This window comes from Rhinoraja longicauda, chromosome 10, assembly GCF_053455715.1.
Source record: "Rhinoraja longicauda isolate Sanriku21f chromosome 10, sRhiLon1.1, whole genome shotgun sequence".
Taxonomy (NCBI): domain Eukaryota; kingdom Metazoa; phylum Chordata; class Chondrichthyes; order Rajiformes; family Arhynchobatidae; genus Rhinoraja; species Rhinoraja longicauda.
Window position 1 is genome coordinate 26,061,186 of NC_135962.1, and position 15,772 is coordinate 26,076,957.

Here is a 15,772-nt window from a genome sequence, read left to right on the forward strand (position 1 = left end):
GGCATAATGGGATTTCTAATTATGCCGAGTCACATTATACATGACGTATGCTCAATGTCTAAAGTATTAGTTTAAAATATAATACGTATGAAAATTTACAAAACCAATCACATCCTAAACGTGACAGAAATTTGAAGAGAATTCCTTCTCAATGTTTACTTTACCGATGCTCAACACGTCATTGCACTACACATTGTGTATGTAACGATAAGTTATGATTTCAAGCAATAGTTTGTTCTCGTTCACAAACTGAAGGCGAAGTTGCATTTAAACGTAAGTGACATAAAGTACAATAAAGGCAGTAGATTACTGAACTATAAAATGAAACTTTATCTCCGATGTTCCACGTTTACTTTAACATATACTTTACTAATACTTATTATCCACAACAAATCCAGTCTGAAAATTAAATCGCAGATAAATACAAGACAGGCTGTTCTCAAGCCGACCATACACAATATAACATTATTTCACTTCTAATGCTCTAGTCAACTCAAACTTGCAAGAGCACGTCTGAAGCATTTTAAAGGAAACGTTTTCTTCGTGATTAGGTTGTTAACTTTGGGCAAGTGACAGAACGTGAGTCTTCCCCGGCATCAAGTGTTCCTGAAATGCTGCGCGAGCAACGACCAAACAACCCCACATTGTACAAGGTGTGAAGGAAGGAACTGCAGATGCTGGTCCTGTCTGAAGAAGGCTCTCGACACGAAACGTCACCTATTCCTTTTCTCCAGAGATGCTGCCTGACCCGCTGAGTTACTCCAACACTTTGTGTCTCCCCACATTGTATAAGAACAGGTAGCCTGAGCTGAGGGGGAACCCCTTGTGATCTGATGGAGGGGAAGGTGGGCACAGCTTCAAGCGGTGAGTGGGATGGTTGACAGACTGGTGAGTGAGTGAAGGGGTGGATAGAGGGCATGAGGCAAGCACACAAACACAGAGAGACACACGCAAATTGTCCCCAGCTTTAGTCAGCAGGCTGGCGCCATATTGGAAACCAAAATGGCGGCGGCAGCGGCGAGAAGGCTTCCACATTTGGGTAAATACCAGTTACTGCTCCGACCCCTATCCCCTCCCTCCCCCGGCCAGCCCGTGGCCTGGCTGACTGAGGGTAGCCCACGCCTGCCCTGCTCATCCCTACCTGTAGCTCGGCTCTCTCCACCTCCCAGTGCGCTCGCTCCATCTCGAAGCGGGCCCACTCGTGCTGGATGTAGTGTAGGATGCCGGGGATGGTGTAGTGGGGCCGCTGCAGCTCCTCTTGCTGGCCCACCGCCTGTTGCTGCAGCGGCTGTTGCTGCTGCCAGACTCCGCCGCCGTTGTTGTTGTTGTTAACGCCGTTCCGGTTGTTTCCCGGGCCCAGCAAAGCGCCACCTGGACTAGTATGCGAGGACATCCCCCCAGGGTGTTCATCCATGTTTTTTATTATTATTAATTAATAAGGTTATTGTTATAACTGTATATCAGGTGGGGAGGGAGGAGGAGCAGAGCCCGACGACGAGCCTCAGCGCCGCCAGCGAACCGCCATGGACATTCTTTCTGCAGAATATGGCGGCGCGCTGCATTGTGGGCAGAACGCGCGCTCCCGATGGCGCGCGCGTTCCCGCCGCGGGAGCGCGCGCTCGGGGTGAGAGGGGGTCGTCGCGGGGCGCGCGCTCCGATCTCGAGGGGAGGGGAGGGGAGGGGAGGGGAGGGGAGGGGGGGCGGGTCACGTGGGTCGGGGAGAGGGGCGTGCTCGCGATCGTTCACGACCTGGGATTTTGCCAAAGAGCACGCGGGCGGGCGCGCGCGGGGGAACAGGCGGGCAGCAGCCGTAGTGTTGCAAGGTAAACACAGAGATGCTGTCTGACCCTCTGAGTTATTCAAGCACTCTGTGTCTATCTCTGGAGAACACGGAGAGGCGATCTTTCGGGGTCAGGACCCCTCTTCTGGCTGTTGAAGGGATGATAAGTGAGTGGGGGAATACCTGGCAGATGTCATTCAATGCAACCAAATGTCATACCAAGCATGTCTCACACAAGACTAAACCGCTTCTATTGGAATACATTTCTTGCTGTCGACCATCACCCATATCTAGGAGTCGAATTAAGCAAAGATTTAGGAGTCGAATTAAGCAAAGATTTTAGTGGTCAAGTGTCTAACAAAGCAAATAGAACGCTCGGCCTCTTTAAAATAAATTTCCACGCATGTAGTACATCCGTCAAAGAGAACGCCTGCAAGTCCTTGGTCAGGCCCAAATTGGAGTATTGTGGAATAAGAAAATAACTGCAGATGCTGGTACAAATCGATTTATTCACAAAATGCTTGAGTAACTCAGCAGGTCAGGAAGCATCTCGGGAGAGAAGGAAGGAGTATTGTGGAGCTGTATGGGATCCTTTCAACAAGAACAACAAGATCACCCTGGAGAAAGTACAATGCCGAGCAGCCTGCTTTGTATGTAATGACTACCAGCGCAAATCAAGCATGAATAATATGCTGACTTCTCTCGGATGGGAAACCCTAGAGCTCCGCAGAATCAGGCTAAGACTTATTGCAATTTACAAAGAGATTCACAAAATCACACCATCAAATCTTCTGTCATCCCACAGAACCAATGGCCATGAAACAAGACAAAATACCAGTCCCTACACCATCAACTCGCCGAGTTTCAATAAACTTGGCTACCAATATTCCCTTTACCCTAGGACAATAAGGGAATGGAATATGTTACCATGCAATACACGTGGCGCACCCGATGTTCAATCATTTAAAAGGGGGATTGAGCAACTAAATCTCAACTTGGTCAAAAAGACCCATTTCAAAATGTAATCACTACTCTACTCACTCCGACCTGCGCGAGATAACCACTTATGAGGTGTTTGCACAGTAATCAACCAGAACCAGAATAAGTAGTTTTCAGTTCGTCAGGCTGTTAGCTTTGGAGTTCCATCAGGTTCAGTAAGGGGGTGATGGGGGGGGGGGGGGGGGGTGTAATTTGACAATTGCTAGTCCTACCCACCTTGCTAAAAAGCAGGTAAATGAGATTAATTTTTAAAACGTGAAAGTTGGTTCAAGTACTAAACTATTGCCCACTTCAAGCTATGGTTCTATGTCACTGATGTAGGACTACATTTCATACTGCAGAAACAAGGAACTGCAGGTGCTGGTTTAGGAAAAAAAAGAGAAAGTGCTGGGTAACTCAGCGAGTCAGGTAACATCTCTGGAGAACATAGATAGGTCAAGTTTCGGGTTGGGACTTCTTCAGACTACACATCCATGCTCTCCAGGGATGCTGCTTGACCCGCTGAGATACTCCAGCATCTTGTGTCTTTTATTTTTGTAAACCAGCATCTAGCTGGATAGAGCTCTTAAGGATAGCGGAGTGAGGGGGTATGGGGAGAAGGCAGGAACGGGGTACTGATTGAGAGTGATCAGCCATGATCGCATTGAATGGCGGTGCTGGCTCGAAGGGCTGAATGGCCTACTCCTGCACCTATTGTCTATTGTCTATTGTCTACAGTTCCTTATTTTGAAAGTACAAAATGTAGTCCAGCAATCAGAGACCAAGAACCCAAAACATTGCCTATCCATGTTCTACAGAGATGCTGGCAAACTATCCAGTCAGATCACATACACCATACATTAATACAATCAGTCAAAACATATGTGATAGATAGAGCAAAGGGGAAGATTTAGAGAGCAGAATATAGTTCTCAGCATTGTAGCTCTGTAGACAAAGTCCAATGTCCTCAGTGGGGTAGAGGTGAATCATACAGTACCCTAGCTTCTGGGTGGAACATTCAGAAGCCTGATAATGGAAGGGAAGAAGCTGTTCCTGAGTCTGGTCTACATGCCTTCAAGCTTCTGTACCTTCTGCTGGACGGAAGCAGGGAGAAGAAAGAATGGCCAGGGTGGGACTAGTCTTTGATTATATTGGATGCTATGAAACAAAAAGGGACTGAGAGAGATTTCTAATAGTATTTAGCTTTTAAACACCCAAGTATTTTAGCTAGTGGCTAAAAGAGTAACAACTCATATTTAGATCATCAGAAGGCAAGTTTGCAGGATATATCTCTCTGGGCCAGTTGCAGGAGTGTGTCATCTAAATGTTACTGTGCACAAGAGCAAAGGGAGATAGGACTGGAAATAACTACAGTCCTTTGATCACTATCCAACAATCGTGGCCATTTTGAGGAAGGAGCATGATAGTGTCTTATTGAAAGCAAGAACATAGAATTTGTAGCAAAAAAACAAACTGCTGGAGGAACTCAGAGGGACAGCAGCATAATTGGAGGGAAATTGACAGTTGTCCTTTTGGTTCGAGCCCTTTACCTGGACTGGATAGTCTGGCAGAACAGTGATAGAGATGCCTTGGTCATTACCTTTCAGAGTCCAGTTAAACGATTAAGTGTTCAGATACCTCCACAAATGCTGCCTGCAATTTGCTTATGTTTTGCTTTAGGTTCCATCATCTAGTTTCTGGTGTCTCTTGAGTCTGTAGAGAGGGTGTCATTGATAATAGCTTTATGGGTTTTATAGTCCAGGTGAATTGGCAGAGTGTACAGGAGAGATTACAGAAGAGAAGTTACTAAATGGAGTTCAGAGCCATGACAGCAGGGCAGCACAGTGGCACAGCGGTAGAGTTGCTGCGTTACAGCATCAGAGACCCTGGAGCCTTACAAAACCTGCCAGAGACCTGGGTTCAATCCTAACTACTGGTGCTGTCTATACGGAGTTTACAGATTCTCCCTGTGACCGCATGTTTTCACTGGGTGCTCCAGTTTCCTCCCACCTGGCTTTGGAAAAATTGTAAAGTGTCCCTGGTGTGTAGGGTAGTGTATGAGGTATTTATTCACAAAATGCTGGAGTAACTCAGCAGGTCAGGCAGCATCTCAGGAGAGAAGGAATGGGTGACATTTCGGGTCGAGACCTTTCTTCAGACTGATGTCAGGGGGGCGGGACAAAGAAAGGATATAGGTGGAGACAGGAAGATAGAGGAACTGGGAAGGGGGAGGGGAAGAGAGGGACAGAGGAACTATCTAAAGTTGGAGAAGTCAATGTTCATACCGCTGATAACGGTAGTGTCTATTTTATTCGACCCTGACTGCAGCAGGTTACAAGGCATCCTATCTCCCAACAGTAGGAGGAAGAGTGGGCGTGGGATTTTCAGCGGGATTGGATAAGCAAAAGATGTTGATACCGGGGAGGCTGATACAAAGACAGTGGGGACAACAGTACTGGCAGTCGGGTTCTCGCTGTCTTTCGGAAAAGTCCCGGACGTCACGTTAAAACCAGATTCCAAGTCTCCCTCGGGAACGCATTGGTTCTGCTGGAGGTTCACTGAAAAACCCTTAGAAGCACGTAATATTAAATTAAGAAAAGGCATTTGATTTTTTTTTTAGATTTTAGAGATACAGCGCGGAAACAGGCCCTTCGGCCCACCGGGTCCGCGTCGCCCAGCGATCTCCGCACATTAACACTATCCTACGCACACTAGGGACAATTTTTACATTTGCCCAGTCAATTAACCTACATACCTGTACGTCTTTGAAGTGTGGGAGGAAACCGAAGATCTCGGAGAAACCCCACGCAGTTCACGGGGAGAACATACAAACTCCGTACAGACGGCGCCCGTAGTCAGGATCGAACCTGAGTCTCCGGCGCTGCATTCGCTGTAAGGCAGCAACTCTACCGCTGCGCCTGTGATTTGAAGATACCAGAAGATAGTTTTGTTTAACCAATTTATTTACCATCAGGACATTTAACAGGTAGATTGGAGACAAAAGTTTGACGGTCAGGTAAGCGTGGGAATTTTGCGATGTTTCCAAAGACGGTGTAATCTCTTCGCCAGGTGCTAATTTCACAAAAAAAGGAACTTGTATCGACCTGACTCGGCATTGTCGTGGTCATTGTCGTAGACATTGTCGTAGGGTAAAAAAAAATTAGGCGATCTGCTACGACTTTGACAGTCGCCTGCAGTCACCTTAAAAATCACGTAACTGGGACAGGCCCTTTACTCTTCTTATAATGTGGTTATTAAAGTTATTTGCGACACTTAAACATGTTACCTGTGTACAGCCATCTTATACAATGTTGCACTGCTGCACTGAAGAATAGTATTGAGAGTTACTCTTTATTATTTTGTTCTTGAAAAGTAATCAGTTTGGTCTGCAGAACAGGTTCCACCAATGTAAAAGCTTGTCAGGTCATATTTCTCTTTTGAAGGATACATTACAGAGCATGTTTCCACTTCCCAGCAATGGCATTTTCTGCTCTCGTTGATCTTCATTGGATTCTAGTGTTGAAGAAAACCCGGTCATTCCTATCAGTTCATTTTACAACAAGAGGCACACGAGAACAGTGCTTTCAAATTCTGTACTCTTGTAGATTGCTGGCCTAGCCTTGTGCTGAAAATCTGTAGGAGGATCGAATTGAATCTGATTCTGATCCACCCATGGTGTTCTCTACTGCTGCTCCATCACATTTTTATGTTGCACCAACATTAAATAATCATTTCTTTAAGCCCCAAAAAGTAACTTTTGACCTCACAACAGCAGTTATTTCAATTGGAAATTAAGTATATTTTTATTGTTGACAAGCTACAGTGCAAAACAGAAATTATTGAATCCGATAGACACATGGTATAATTGTACATTGGCCACTGATGAGTTAATGAATCAAATTTTCCACATTTATAGTCCATATCAGTAAGAGTTCTTGTGTGAAAGTTATTGTAAATTATTTCAGCATTTTAGCAATAAACTTAAAAATGATAGTAAATGTATTTAACCTTACCTGTTTTAACTGCACTGGGTGGTGCAGCGGTAGAGTTGCTACCTTACAGCACCAGAGACCCGGGTTCGACCCTGACTGTGGGTGCTACGCAATCTTTACAGAGTTGTACATTCTCTCTGACCGTGAGGGTTTCCTCCGGGTGCTCTGGCTACCTCCCACACTCCAAAGACGTACAGGTTTGTGGTTTAAATAGCTTCAGTAAAAATTGTAAATTGTCCCTGGTGTGAGGACAGTGCTAGTGTACAGGTGAACACTGGTCCGCGATGACTTGGTGGGCCCAAGGGCATGTTTCTGTGCTGTAACTCTAAGGTCTAAAGAATAACTGATTTATTAACAAGGCAGAGTTGTTCAGAATTCCAAAGATAAATTTAATGATTGCTATATTTTGCTGGTTTATTTTCAGAAACATAAAGGAGTAAAGTTTGTCTTTCTGAAGAGATTTACAAAATGATTAAATTCTTCCTTTTGATGAACAAGCAAGGGCAAATAAGACTCTGCCGATATTATGAACCTACGGAAATCCAGAAAAGGACATTGTTAGAATATGATGTCATTAAAAAATGTCTAACACGCACAAAGGACCAGGTAAAAATTTAACACTTTCAATAAGTTACTGAATCTATTCAGGATTTGGGAATAAATCTTTCTTTAAAATGTAATTGCTTATTTCAGAACCAAGTTGACTTGTTTAGAAACAAGGAACTGCTGATGCTAGTTTACCAAGTAAAGACACAAAGTACTGGAGTAACTCAGCACATCAGGCAGATTAGACACAAAATACTGGAATAACTCAGCGGGACAGGCAGCATCTTTGGAGAGAAGGAATGGGTGATGTTTCAGGTTGAGACCCTTCAGAGCACGGATAGATGTTTCAGATCAGGACCATTCTTAAGACTAATATGTCAGAAGAAGGGTCCCGACCTGAAAAGTCACCTATCCATGTCCTCCAGGGATGCTGCCTGATCTGCTGAGTTACTCCAACACTATGCGTCTTGTCTTCTTGTTTATTTCAGCTACAGTAAGGTAGCATTTTGATACAATACAATACAATACAATATATCTTTATTGTCATTGTACAGGGGTACAACGAGATTGTTCATGTGACTTCCATACGATGCAATAAATTAATTAGCTAATCAATATAAATTTAGGCAACCCAGTGAAACAAAATTAGAAACAGTTGTAGAACAGAATAAAGTGCGAATAGGTCTGTGCCGGTTCGCTGTGTGATGTCACCATCCGACACAGCAGGACCGGTTCATAGCAGCTATGGCCCTTGGGCGAAGTGTTCCTGAGTCTGGAGGTGCGGGCGTAGAATGCCTTGTAGCGTCTGCCAGCTGGTAGAAGTTCGAACAGACTAATGCAGGGGTGTGAGGAGTCTTTGTGAATGCTGGTGGCTTTTCTGAGGCATCGTGTGTTGTAGATGCCCTCCAAGGCTGGTAGCTGTGTTCCGATAATCTACTGAGCTTTATAGACTACCCGCTGAAGAGCTCTCCTCTCTGCCTCCGTGCAGCTGAGGTACCACACAGGGATGCCATGTGTTAGGATGCTCTCTATGATGCAGCGGTAGAAGGTCATCAGCAGCTGTTGGGGTAGACCAGACTTTTTCAGTGTTCTCAGGTAGAACATTCGTTGCTGTGCCTTCTTGACCAGCGCAGCGTTGTTAGTGGACCATGTGAGGTCCTCCGAAATATGAGTGCCCAGAAACCTGAAGCTGGACACTCTCTCCACACTGTCCCCGTTGATAAAGATCGGAGCATATTCCCCATTATGTGACCTATGGAAGTTGATGATCAGCTCCTTGGTCTTGGTGGTATTTAGGGACAGGTTGTTATCTGAGGACCAGTCCGCCAGGTTCTGCACCTCCGCTCTGTAGTTTGTTTCATCACCGTTGGTGATAAGCCCGATCACCGTTGTGTCGTCTGCAAACTTGACAATGGTGTTGGTGTCGAATGCAGGAACACAGTCGTATGTGAATAGGGAGTAGAGCATGGGGCTCAAAACACAGCCCTGTGGAGTGCCGGTACTCAGGGTGATAGTGGAGGACAGGTGCGGGCCCATTCTCACTGCCTGCCGTCGCTCCATCAAGAAATCCAGGATCCAGTCGCATAACGACGAGCTGAGGCCTAGCTGTTGGAGTTTGGTGATGAGCTCGGTGGGGATGACCGTGTTGAAGGCAGAGCTATAGATTATGAATAGCATCCTCACGTACGTGCCCTGTCTCTCCAGGTGAGTCAGGACAGTGTGAAGAACCAGAGAGATGGCATCCTCTGTGGATCTGTTTGCCCGGTATGCAAATTGATGCAAGTCCAGTGAGGCAGGGATGCTGGATTTGATGTGTGAGAGGACCAGCCTCTCACGCATCAGACCAGCCTCTGATGCTAGAGCATGTTTCAACAGCCAGATGTACCATATTGGGTTTGTGGAATAGAAGTGGGTAAGAAACATTCCTTGTATGCTGGAAATATTTGGAGTAGGAAAAGAATGAAATCTTTAATGAAATAAGAATCATCAGTGGAAGAAACTTACATTTGAGTGGATCACCCTGCTACTCCCGAACAGCCCACTTTGATGGAGAAATCCACATTACCATCCAGTTGTTGAGGTTAGTATATAATGTATCTCTAATTAACTGAAGATGGGAAAAGAGTACATAAGCAAAATAAATTAATATTTTTAAATTTAAAAAATAATTTGAATCAACACATCAATATAACAAATTAACGTCATTAAATTAATGAGGATGCTTTTTGTCTTTGTTCCAGTGTTCCTTTGTTGAATACAAGGATTTTAAACTAGTTTATCGACAATATGCTGCACTCTTCGTTGTAATTGGGATTGATGATGCCGAGGTAAACAGCACTTCCATTCACATTGAATCAATATCTGCTGAACTTCTGTAATTACACAGTGCTCTGAGTATGTATTCTATTGCTTGTTTCAGCAGAAAACTTATATCAAATCAACAGCTTTTCCTTCCAGTGGCAAAATCTTTTTGTTTATTGTCACGTGTACCAATGTACAATGTAAAGCTTTTTGTTCCGTGTTATCCAGTCAGCGGAAAGACTGTACATGATTACAATCAAGCCATCCATAGTGTACAGATACAGGTGCAAGATAAAAGTCCAGTAAAATCCGATTAAAGAAAATCAAAGGGTCTCCAATCAGGTAGATGAGTGCTCAGGACTGCTCTCGAGTTGTTGACAAAATAGTCCAGTTGTCTGATAACAACTGGGAAGAAACAGTCCCTGAATCTGGAGCTGCGCATTTTCACACCTGGAGCTCTTGCCTAATGGTTGAGGGGAGAAGAGGGAGTGTCCAGGGTGAGATTCCTCCTTGATTATTCTGGTGGCCTTGTCGAGGCAGCGTGAAGTGTCGATGGAGTCAATGGAAGGGAGCTTGGTTTGTCTGATGGCCTGGGCTGCATCCACAATTCTCTGCAATTTCTTGCAGTCTTGGACGGAGCTGTTCCCAAACCGTGCTGTGATGCATCCCGATTAAAAGCTTTCTACAGCGCATCTGTAGAAGTTAGTTTACTTCTCTTTGTTCTGATAGTGATGAACCATTTTCCCATTGGATTGTTCCCTCCATTCACACTACTTTGGACATTGACAATCCTTTATAAATAAGACCATAAGACATGGGAACAGAATTGGGCCATTCTGCCCATTGAGTCTACTCCGCTATTCAATCATATCTGATCTATTTTTCCCTCTCAACTCCATTCCCCTGCCTTCTCCCCGTAACCTTTGACGCCCTTACTAATCAAGATCATATCAACCTCCGCTTTAAAAAATACCCAATAACGGCCTCCACAGCAATCTGTGGCAATGAATTCCACAGATTCACCACCCTCTGGCTAAAGAAATTGCTCATCTCCATTCTAAATGTACATCCTTTTATTCTGAGGCTGTGTCCTCTGGTCTTAGACTTGCCCTCTACTGGAGACATCTTCCACATTCACTCTATAAAGATAGAGACTTCTGGAGATTCTCTCTGGAGAGAGAAACAGAGTTAACGTTTTCCGATTCGAAAACCTCAGCTTGTGGGCCTTCCACCAGAATTGTTCAAAATTCCAATGGAAGGTCATCGACCCAAACATTAACCGTGTTTCATTTGCCACAGGACACTGTCTGACCCACTGAACATTTCCAGCAATTGTTCTGTTCTTGTTTCTCATTTCTCATAATGGCAGTGTTTGTTCTTTTACTTTTCAACCTTTATTCAGGAGTTTTGAGCAATTGCTGTTCCCACGTGAAATGCAGCCATCCAATTTATTGATAACATTGAAAGGGAAGTCATGAAGTTAACTAAAAAGAACATACAAAATGCTGGAGTAATTCATCTCCGAGTAACTTCTCTGGTGAAATGTTGCCTGACCTGCTGAGTTCCTCCAGCACTTTGTGTCTTTTTCTGTAAACCAGCATCTGCAATTCCTTGTTTTTACAGTGAAGTTAATTAATCTATTTCTGATTTTCAGAATGAACTGGCAGTGTATGAACTGATACATAATTTTATTGAAGTTTTGGACAAATACTTCAGCAGAGTGGTGAGTTATTAAAGAATTTTAACAATAAGTGAAAGATATATTGTTTGGAGAGTTAAATTTATTCCATAATGTAGCAGCCCAACGCATCATGAAAAGAACAGGAAGAGACACTAATAAGGCCACACCATTGGGCTGGGTCATATGCATAATACCAATACAACAATAATACCTAGAATCTAAATAAGGAATTCAACTGGCATTTAGTGGGAAAACTAACCGAAAGCAGTAAGTATTGAAATTCTCTACTCATGGATTCTCGTGCCAACTAGATTAACTAGGTTAAAAATCAAACTACTGGAGGAACTCAGCGGGTCAGGCAGCATCTGCAGAAGATAGTGGACAGATGACATCTGAGGCCATCTTCAGACCTTCCATCAGTCTGAACCAAAAAGTTGGTATCCATTTTTTTCCCCACACATGCTGCCTGACCCTCAAGAGTTCCTCCAGCAGGTTGTTTTTTTTGCTCCAGATTACAGCATCTGCATTCTCTTTTGTCTCTAAATTAACTACTCTTCATTCTCCTCCTTTGGGTTAAAGACTCTGTGTATTTAACCTATCTATTCCCCTCATGATTTTACACACCTCCATAAATCACTCCTCATTCTCTTGTGCCCCAAAGAATGTCCCAGCCTGCCCAACCCTTCCCCACAGCTCACGCTCTCAAGTCCTGGCAATATCCTCTTAAACCTTCTTGCACTCTTTCCACCTTAACAACATTTTTCCTATAAGGGTGACCAAAACTGAACACAATATTCCAAATGTGGCCTCACCAATGTCTTGCACAGCTATAACATAACATCCCAACTTCTGTACTCAGCACCCTGACTGATAAAGGCCAACGTACCGAAGGCCTTCTTGAACAACCTATCTACCGGTAATGCCACTTTCAAGAAACTATGTACCTGCACTCCTGGACCCCTCTGCTCTAAAACACTCCCCAGAGCCCTGATCTTTTTGGCTCTGGAACTGATTCCCATATGCCTGTAAATTATGCATTTGTCTCTCCTACATTAATGATCCTCTCTTTAAATGGAAGTAGCTGTTTTTAAGGAGTTAAACTTTTAATGCAATGAGTTAGTCTTGGTGATATGAGAGTAGCACAGAGAGCTACTCTATAATGCAGTTTCCACACAGCTCGGGATTCTCCATTTTAAACAGTGGGTTTGTTGAAATACAAGAAAAGAGTAAATCCTTGATTTCTTTTCTAATTCTGTTTCTGTATTTTCTTTTCCAGTGTGAGTTGGATGTATCCTTTTGCTAAAAGTTAAGCACAGTGGACCTTATCAGATTAAGTGTTTTATTGTTTACCTACCCATGGTAAATACAGTAAAACCTCGTTTCAACAGACCCCTTTATAACGGATTTTGATGAGAGCAGACGGTCATGCCAACATCATCCCCAGCTTCCATCGCCTCCCTGGCCGTTTAAAGCCCCAGCTTCCAACACCACCCCCAGCTCGCAAGTGCACCAGCAAGCCCTTCTTCACGCACAGCATGGTCTCGTTGATGCGGCACACCTTGTAGCCCCTGGAGACATTGCTTTCTTCAGGTCGCCGCTACTGACAGGACGTGCTCAGTCGCAGTGAGGCTCCCTCCTCGCTCACCAGGTCCATCGCGGAAGATGTCGACGACTGTGGGGGGAGGAAAAGGAGGCGGCGGTGGAGTGAGGACCAAACAAAGTGATGGCTGATAGGAAGAAGCGGCAGCTGGTGAGAGGAAGGGAGCCCCAAGGTGACCTAGCACGCCCTGTCGGTGGCAGCGGCCTGAAGAAAGCTGTCGGCCAGGGGCTGCAACGTGAGCCATAACAACAGCCGTGATAACCATGCAATAACTGGTGAAGAAGGCTCACTGGGCATCGGCACCTAGTTTTAAGGTGAAAAGACACAAAATGCTGGAGTAACAGCAGACTGAATCAGTCTGAAGAAGGGTCCCGATGCCACCTTAACGTGTTCTCCAGAGATGCTGCTTGACCCACCGAGTTACTCCAGCACTGTGTGTCCTTTTGTGTAATAACCATCATCAGCATTTCATTGTTTCTACTACGTACAATGATTGTGCCTTACTCGGTTACAGACAATTGGCAATAACGGACACCATTCCCCCCCACCCCTGATCCATTGTAACAGAGGTTTGCTGTACAGGCAACACCCACATTATGGGTGTTTGTAGGTTACAAAAATTTGCACAAACAGAATTCAGAAATCACTTCTCAAAAACTTGAGATAAGGAATAAAATCCACTGTCAAGGAATTTGAGTGAAAAGAAAACAAAATAAATAAATTTCTTTTCAACTTTAATTCGTGACAAATGTGCACATCTCACGGCTTTACCCTGCGTAAAAATCACATTATGGAGTGTTTTCTAGTAATGCCACCCCCTCCATCCCTGAAAGATGGGCATTGCCTGTAGTGCAGTGATCGGAACTACATACCTGAGCAGTAGGCAAGCATTGATTCAGAGCATGACAGAGAGGACTGAATGAGTTGTAAGTCTGTAGGGTTTGCACATTCTCCTTGTAATCGAATCCGAAAGACATGCAGGCTTGTAGGTTAATTGGCTGCTGTAAGTTTGCCCCTAACATGTAGGGAGTGGGATGTGAGAGAACATCGAACTAGTGTGAAACACCGATTGATCGAGAGCGTGGACTTGGTGGGCCGAAAGGCCTGTTTCCATACTATATCTCTATAATGAAAAAAAAGTAGCACCTGAAGAAAACCCACGCGGTCACTGGAAGAACATACAAAACTCCACAGACAGCACCCGGAGTTAGGATCGAACCCAGGTCCCTGCGCGGTAAAGCAGGAACTCTACTGCTGTGCCACTGTGCTGCCCCACTGATAATAGTATTAAGACTACAAAAACAATCTGCACTTTAGAAGGCTTCTTTAAAGGGTCACTATTGTAATATCAACTTGTTATCGTTGGAAATTGGATTGTGTTTTGCGACATTTTCTCAAACAGGATTGTCACTCTCCTTAACATCTGCATTTATTCAGATCATGTTTAATTTAGATAAAGTCCATGTCATCTTGGATGAAATGATCTTGAACGGACGGATTGCAGAGACCAACAAAAGCAGAATTCTTGCCCCACTTCTTGCACTGGACAAAATGACTGGAAGTTAAAATAAAAAAACAAATTGCCCAAAGCCAGCGCCATCTGAATGTTCTTACCAAATGCTGCTTACTCGATTGCTACCGAGGTTCTGACTTTTACCACAATGAACACACTTCCTTGGCTTTCTGTGAAAACTAGCTTTGGAAGCACAGCATAATTGTTATCTATATAAACTTAAGCTGCATTAATGTAACATTGATCAAGAATCTTTTTTCATGAATAAGGTGCAAACATTACTGCTAAAGTTGCTAATTGTTGTCCCAAGAAAGTAGTGCTGAGCCATAAGTGATAGAGTAAATGAAAATGTAGGGAGAAAAAGTGGGATCCTGTCAAACAGATTATCCTAAAAAAGACAAAGTACTGGAGTAACTCAAGCGGGTCAGACAGCATCTTTGAAGATCATGGATAGGTGACGTTTTTGGGTAGGGAACCAACAGATTGGGGGCGGCACAGTGACGCAGTGGTACAGTTGCTGCCTTACCGCACCAGAGACCCGGGTTCGATCTTGAGTACAGGTACTGTCTGCGTGGATTTTGTACGTTCTCCCTGTGACCGCATGGGTTTTCTCCGGGTGCTGTGGGTTCCTCCCTCACTCCAAAGATGTACAGGTTTGTAGGTTAATTGGCTTTGTTTAAAAAAATGTAAACTCTCCCTATTGTGTAGGATAGAGCTAGTGTACGGCGTGATCGCTGGTCAGCGCGGACTTGGGCCAAAGGGTCTGTTTCCGCACTGTATCTCTAAAGTCTAAAGACTATCTTGCCCTGGACAAATACAATTGCCATTTATTGTATTATGATTTGTGTTTTGTTTAAAGAGTTATTTATGTATGAAGGCACTGAATCTGACATTTTATTTTGTGAAGAGCAAATGCACTTCTTTTTATTCTATTGGTGCAAGCTACTAGAACCACTGCTTGGTTATCATATGTTATCTTCAACAAGACGTCAGTACTTGACATATCTTGAAATTAGTGTGAATTTAAAGTTGTGAACAGCCTGGGATATTTAATGCAATTGCAATGGAAGTGCAATGGAAGTGTGCCAGAAACTGGAACAGAATATTCGTATTGATTTCACCGAGCTTCAGATGGAGGAATAATAAATTATTCAAAAGCTGAACATTGGTATTCACTCAATAAAATAGACTGGATACTGAAAAAAATCCATTATCTTTAAGCAATTAATTACAATTGATTTCATCGTGAGAGCTATCAATTAAATTGTCTTGTGATTGAAAAGCTGAATACATTTGTCTAGAAAAATATTTCAAAGATCTTAAGACATCTTGAACTGATTATATGCAGTCCTTTCAGATTTTCAATACCAACATTAGTTTT

General features: G+C 43.8%; 2 protein-coding genes across 4 annotated transcripts in view; one reads left to right on the top strand and one right to left on the bottom strand.

Annotated features, from left to right (window-relative positions):
• strn3 (striatin, calmodulin binding protein 3) overlaps positions 1-1,566 on the bottom strand; it is a 122,229-nt gene extending 120,663 nt beyond the window's left edge. For all 3 annotated transcript variants that reach the window (XM_078406445.1, XM_078406444.1, XM_078406443.1), the window contains exon 1: positions 1,142-1,566. In XM_078406445.1, the coding sequence (XP_078262571.1) occupies positions 1,142-1,414 (273 nt within the window). In that variant the 5' untranslated portion in view covers positions 1,415-1,566. The remainder of the gene's footprint in view (positions 1-1,141) is intronic.
• Positions 1,567-7,183: 5,617 nt separating this feature from the next.
• On the top strand, positions 7,184-15,518 carry ap4s1 (adaptor related protein complex 4 subunit sigma 1). Its single transcript, XM_078406446.1, has 5 exons — positions 7,184-7,356; positions 9,537-9,623; positions 11,252-11,320; positions 12,555-12,566; positions 14,316-15,518. The coding sequence occupies exons 1-5, from the start codon at positions 7,219-7,221 to the stop codon at positions 14,442-14,444; spliced, it is 435 nt and encodes a 144-aa protein (XP_078262572.1). The 5' UTR covers positions 7,184-7,218; the 3' UTR covers positions 14,445-15,518.
• The last annotated feature ends 254 nt before the right edge of the window (positions 15,519-15,772 follow it).

What these genes read in the sequence shown, in the direction of transcription:
- ap4s1 (XM_078406446.1), top strand. Translation starts at nt 7,219, where the DNA reads ATGATTAAATTCTTCCTTTTGATGAACAAGCAAGGGCAAATAAGACTC. An exon ending in TAACACGCACAAAGGACCAG is followed by an intron (nt 7,357 to 9,536) that starts GTAAAAATTTAA and finishes TCTTTGTTCCAG; the next exon opens with TGTTCCTTTGTTGAATACAA. An exon ending in TTGGGATTGATGATGCCGAG is followed by an intron (nt 9,624 to 11,251) that starts GTAAACAGCACT and finishes TCTGATTTTCAG; the next exon opens with AATGAACTGGCAGTGTATGA.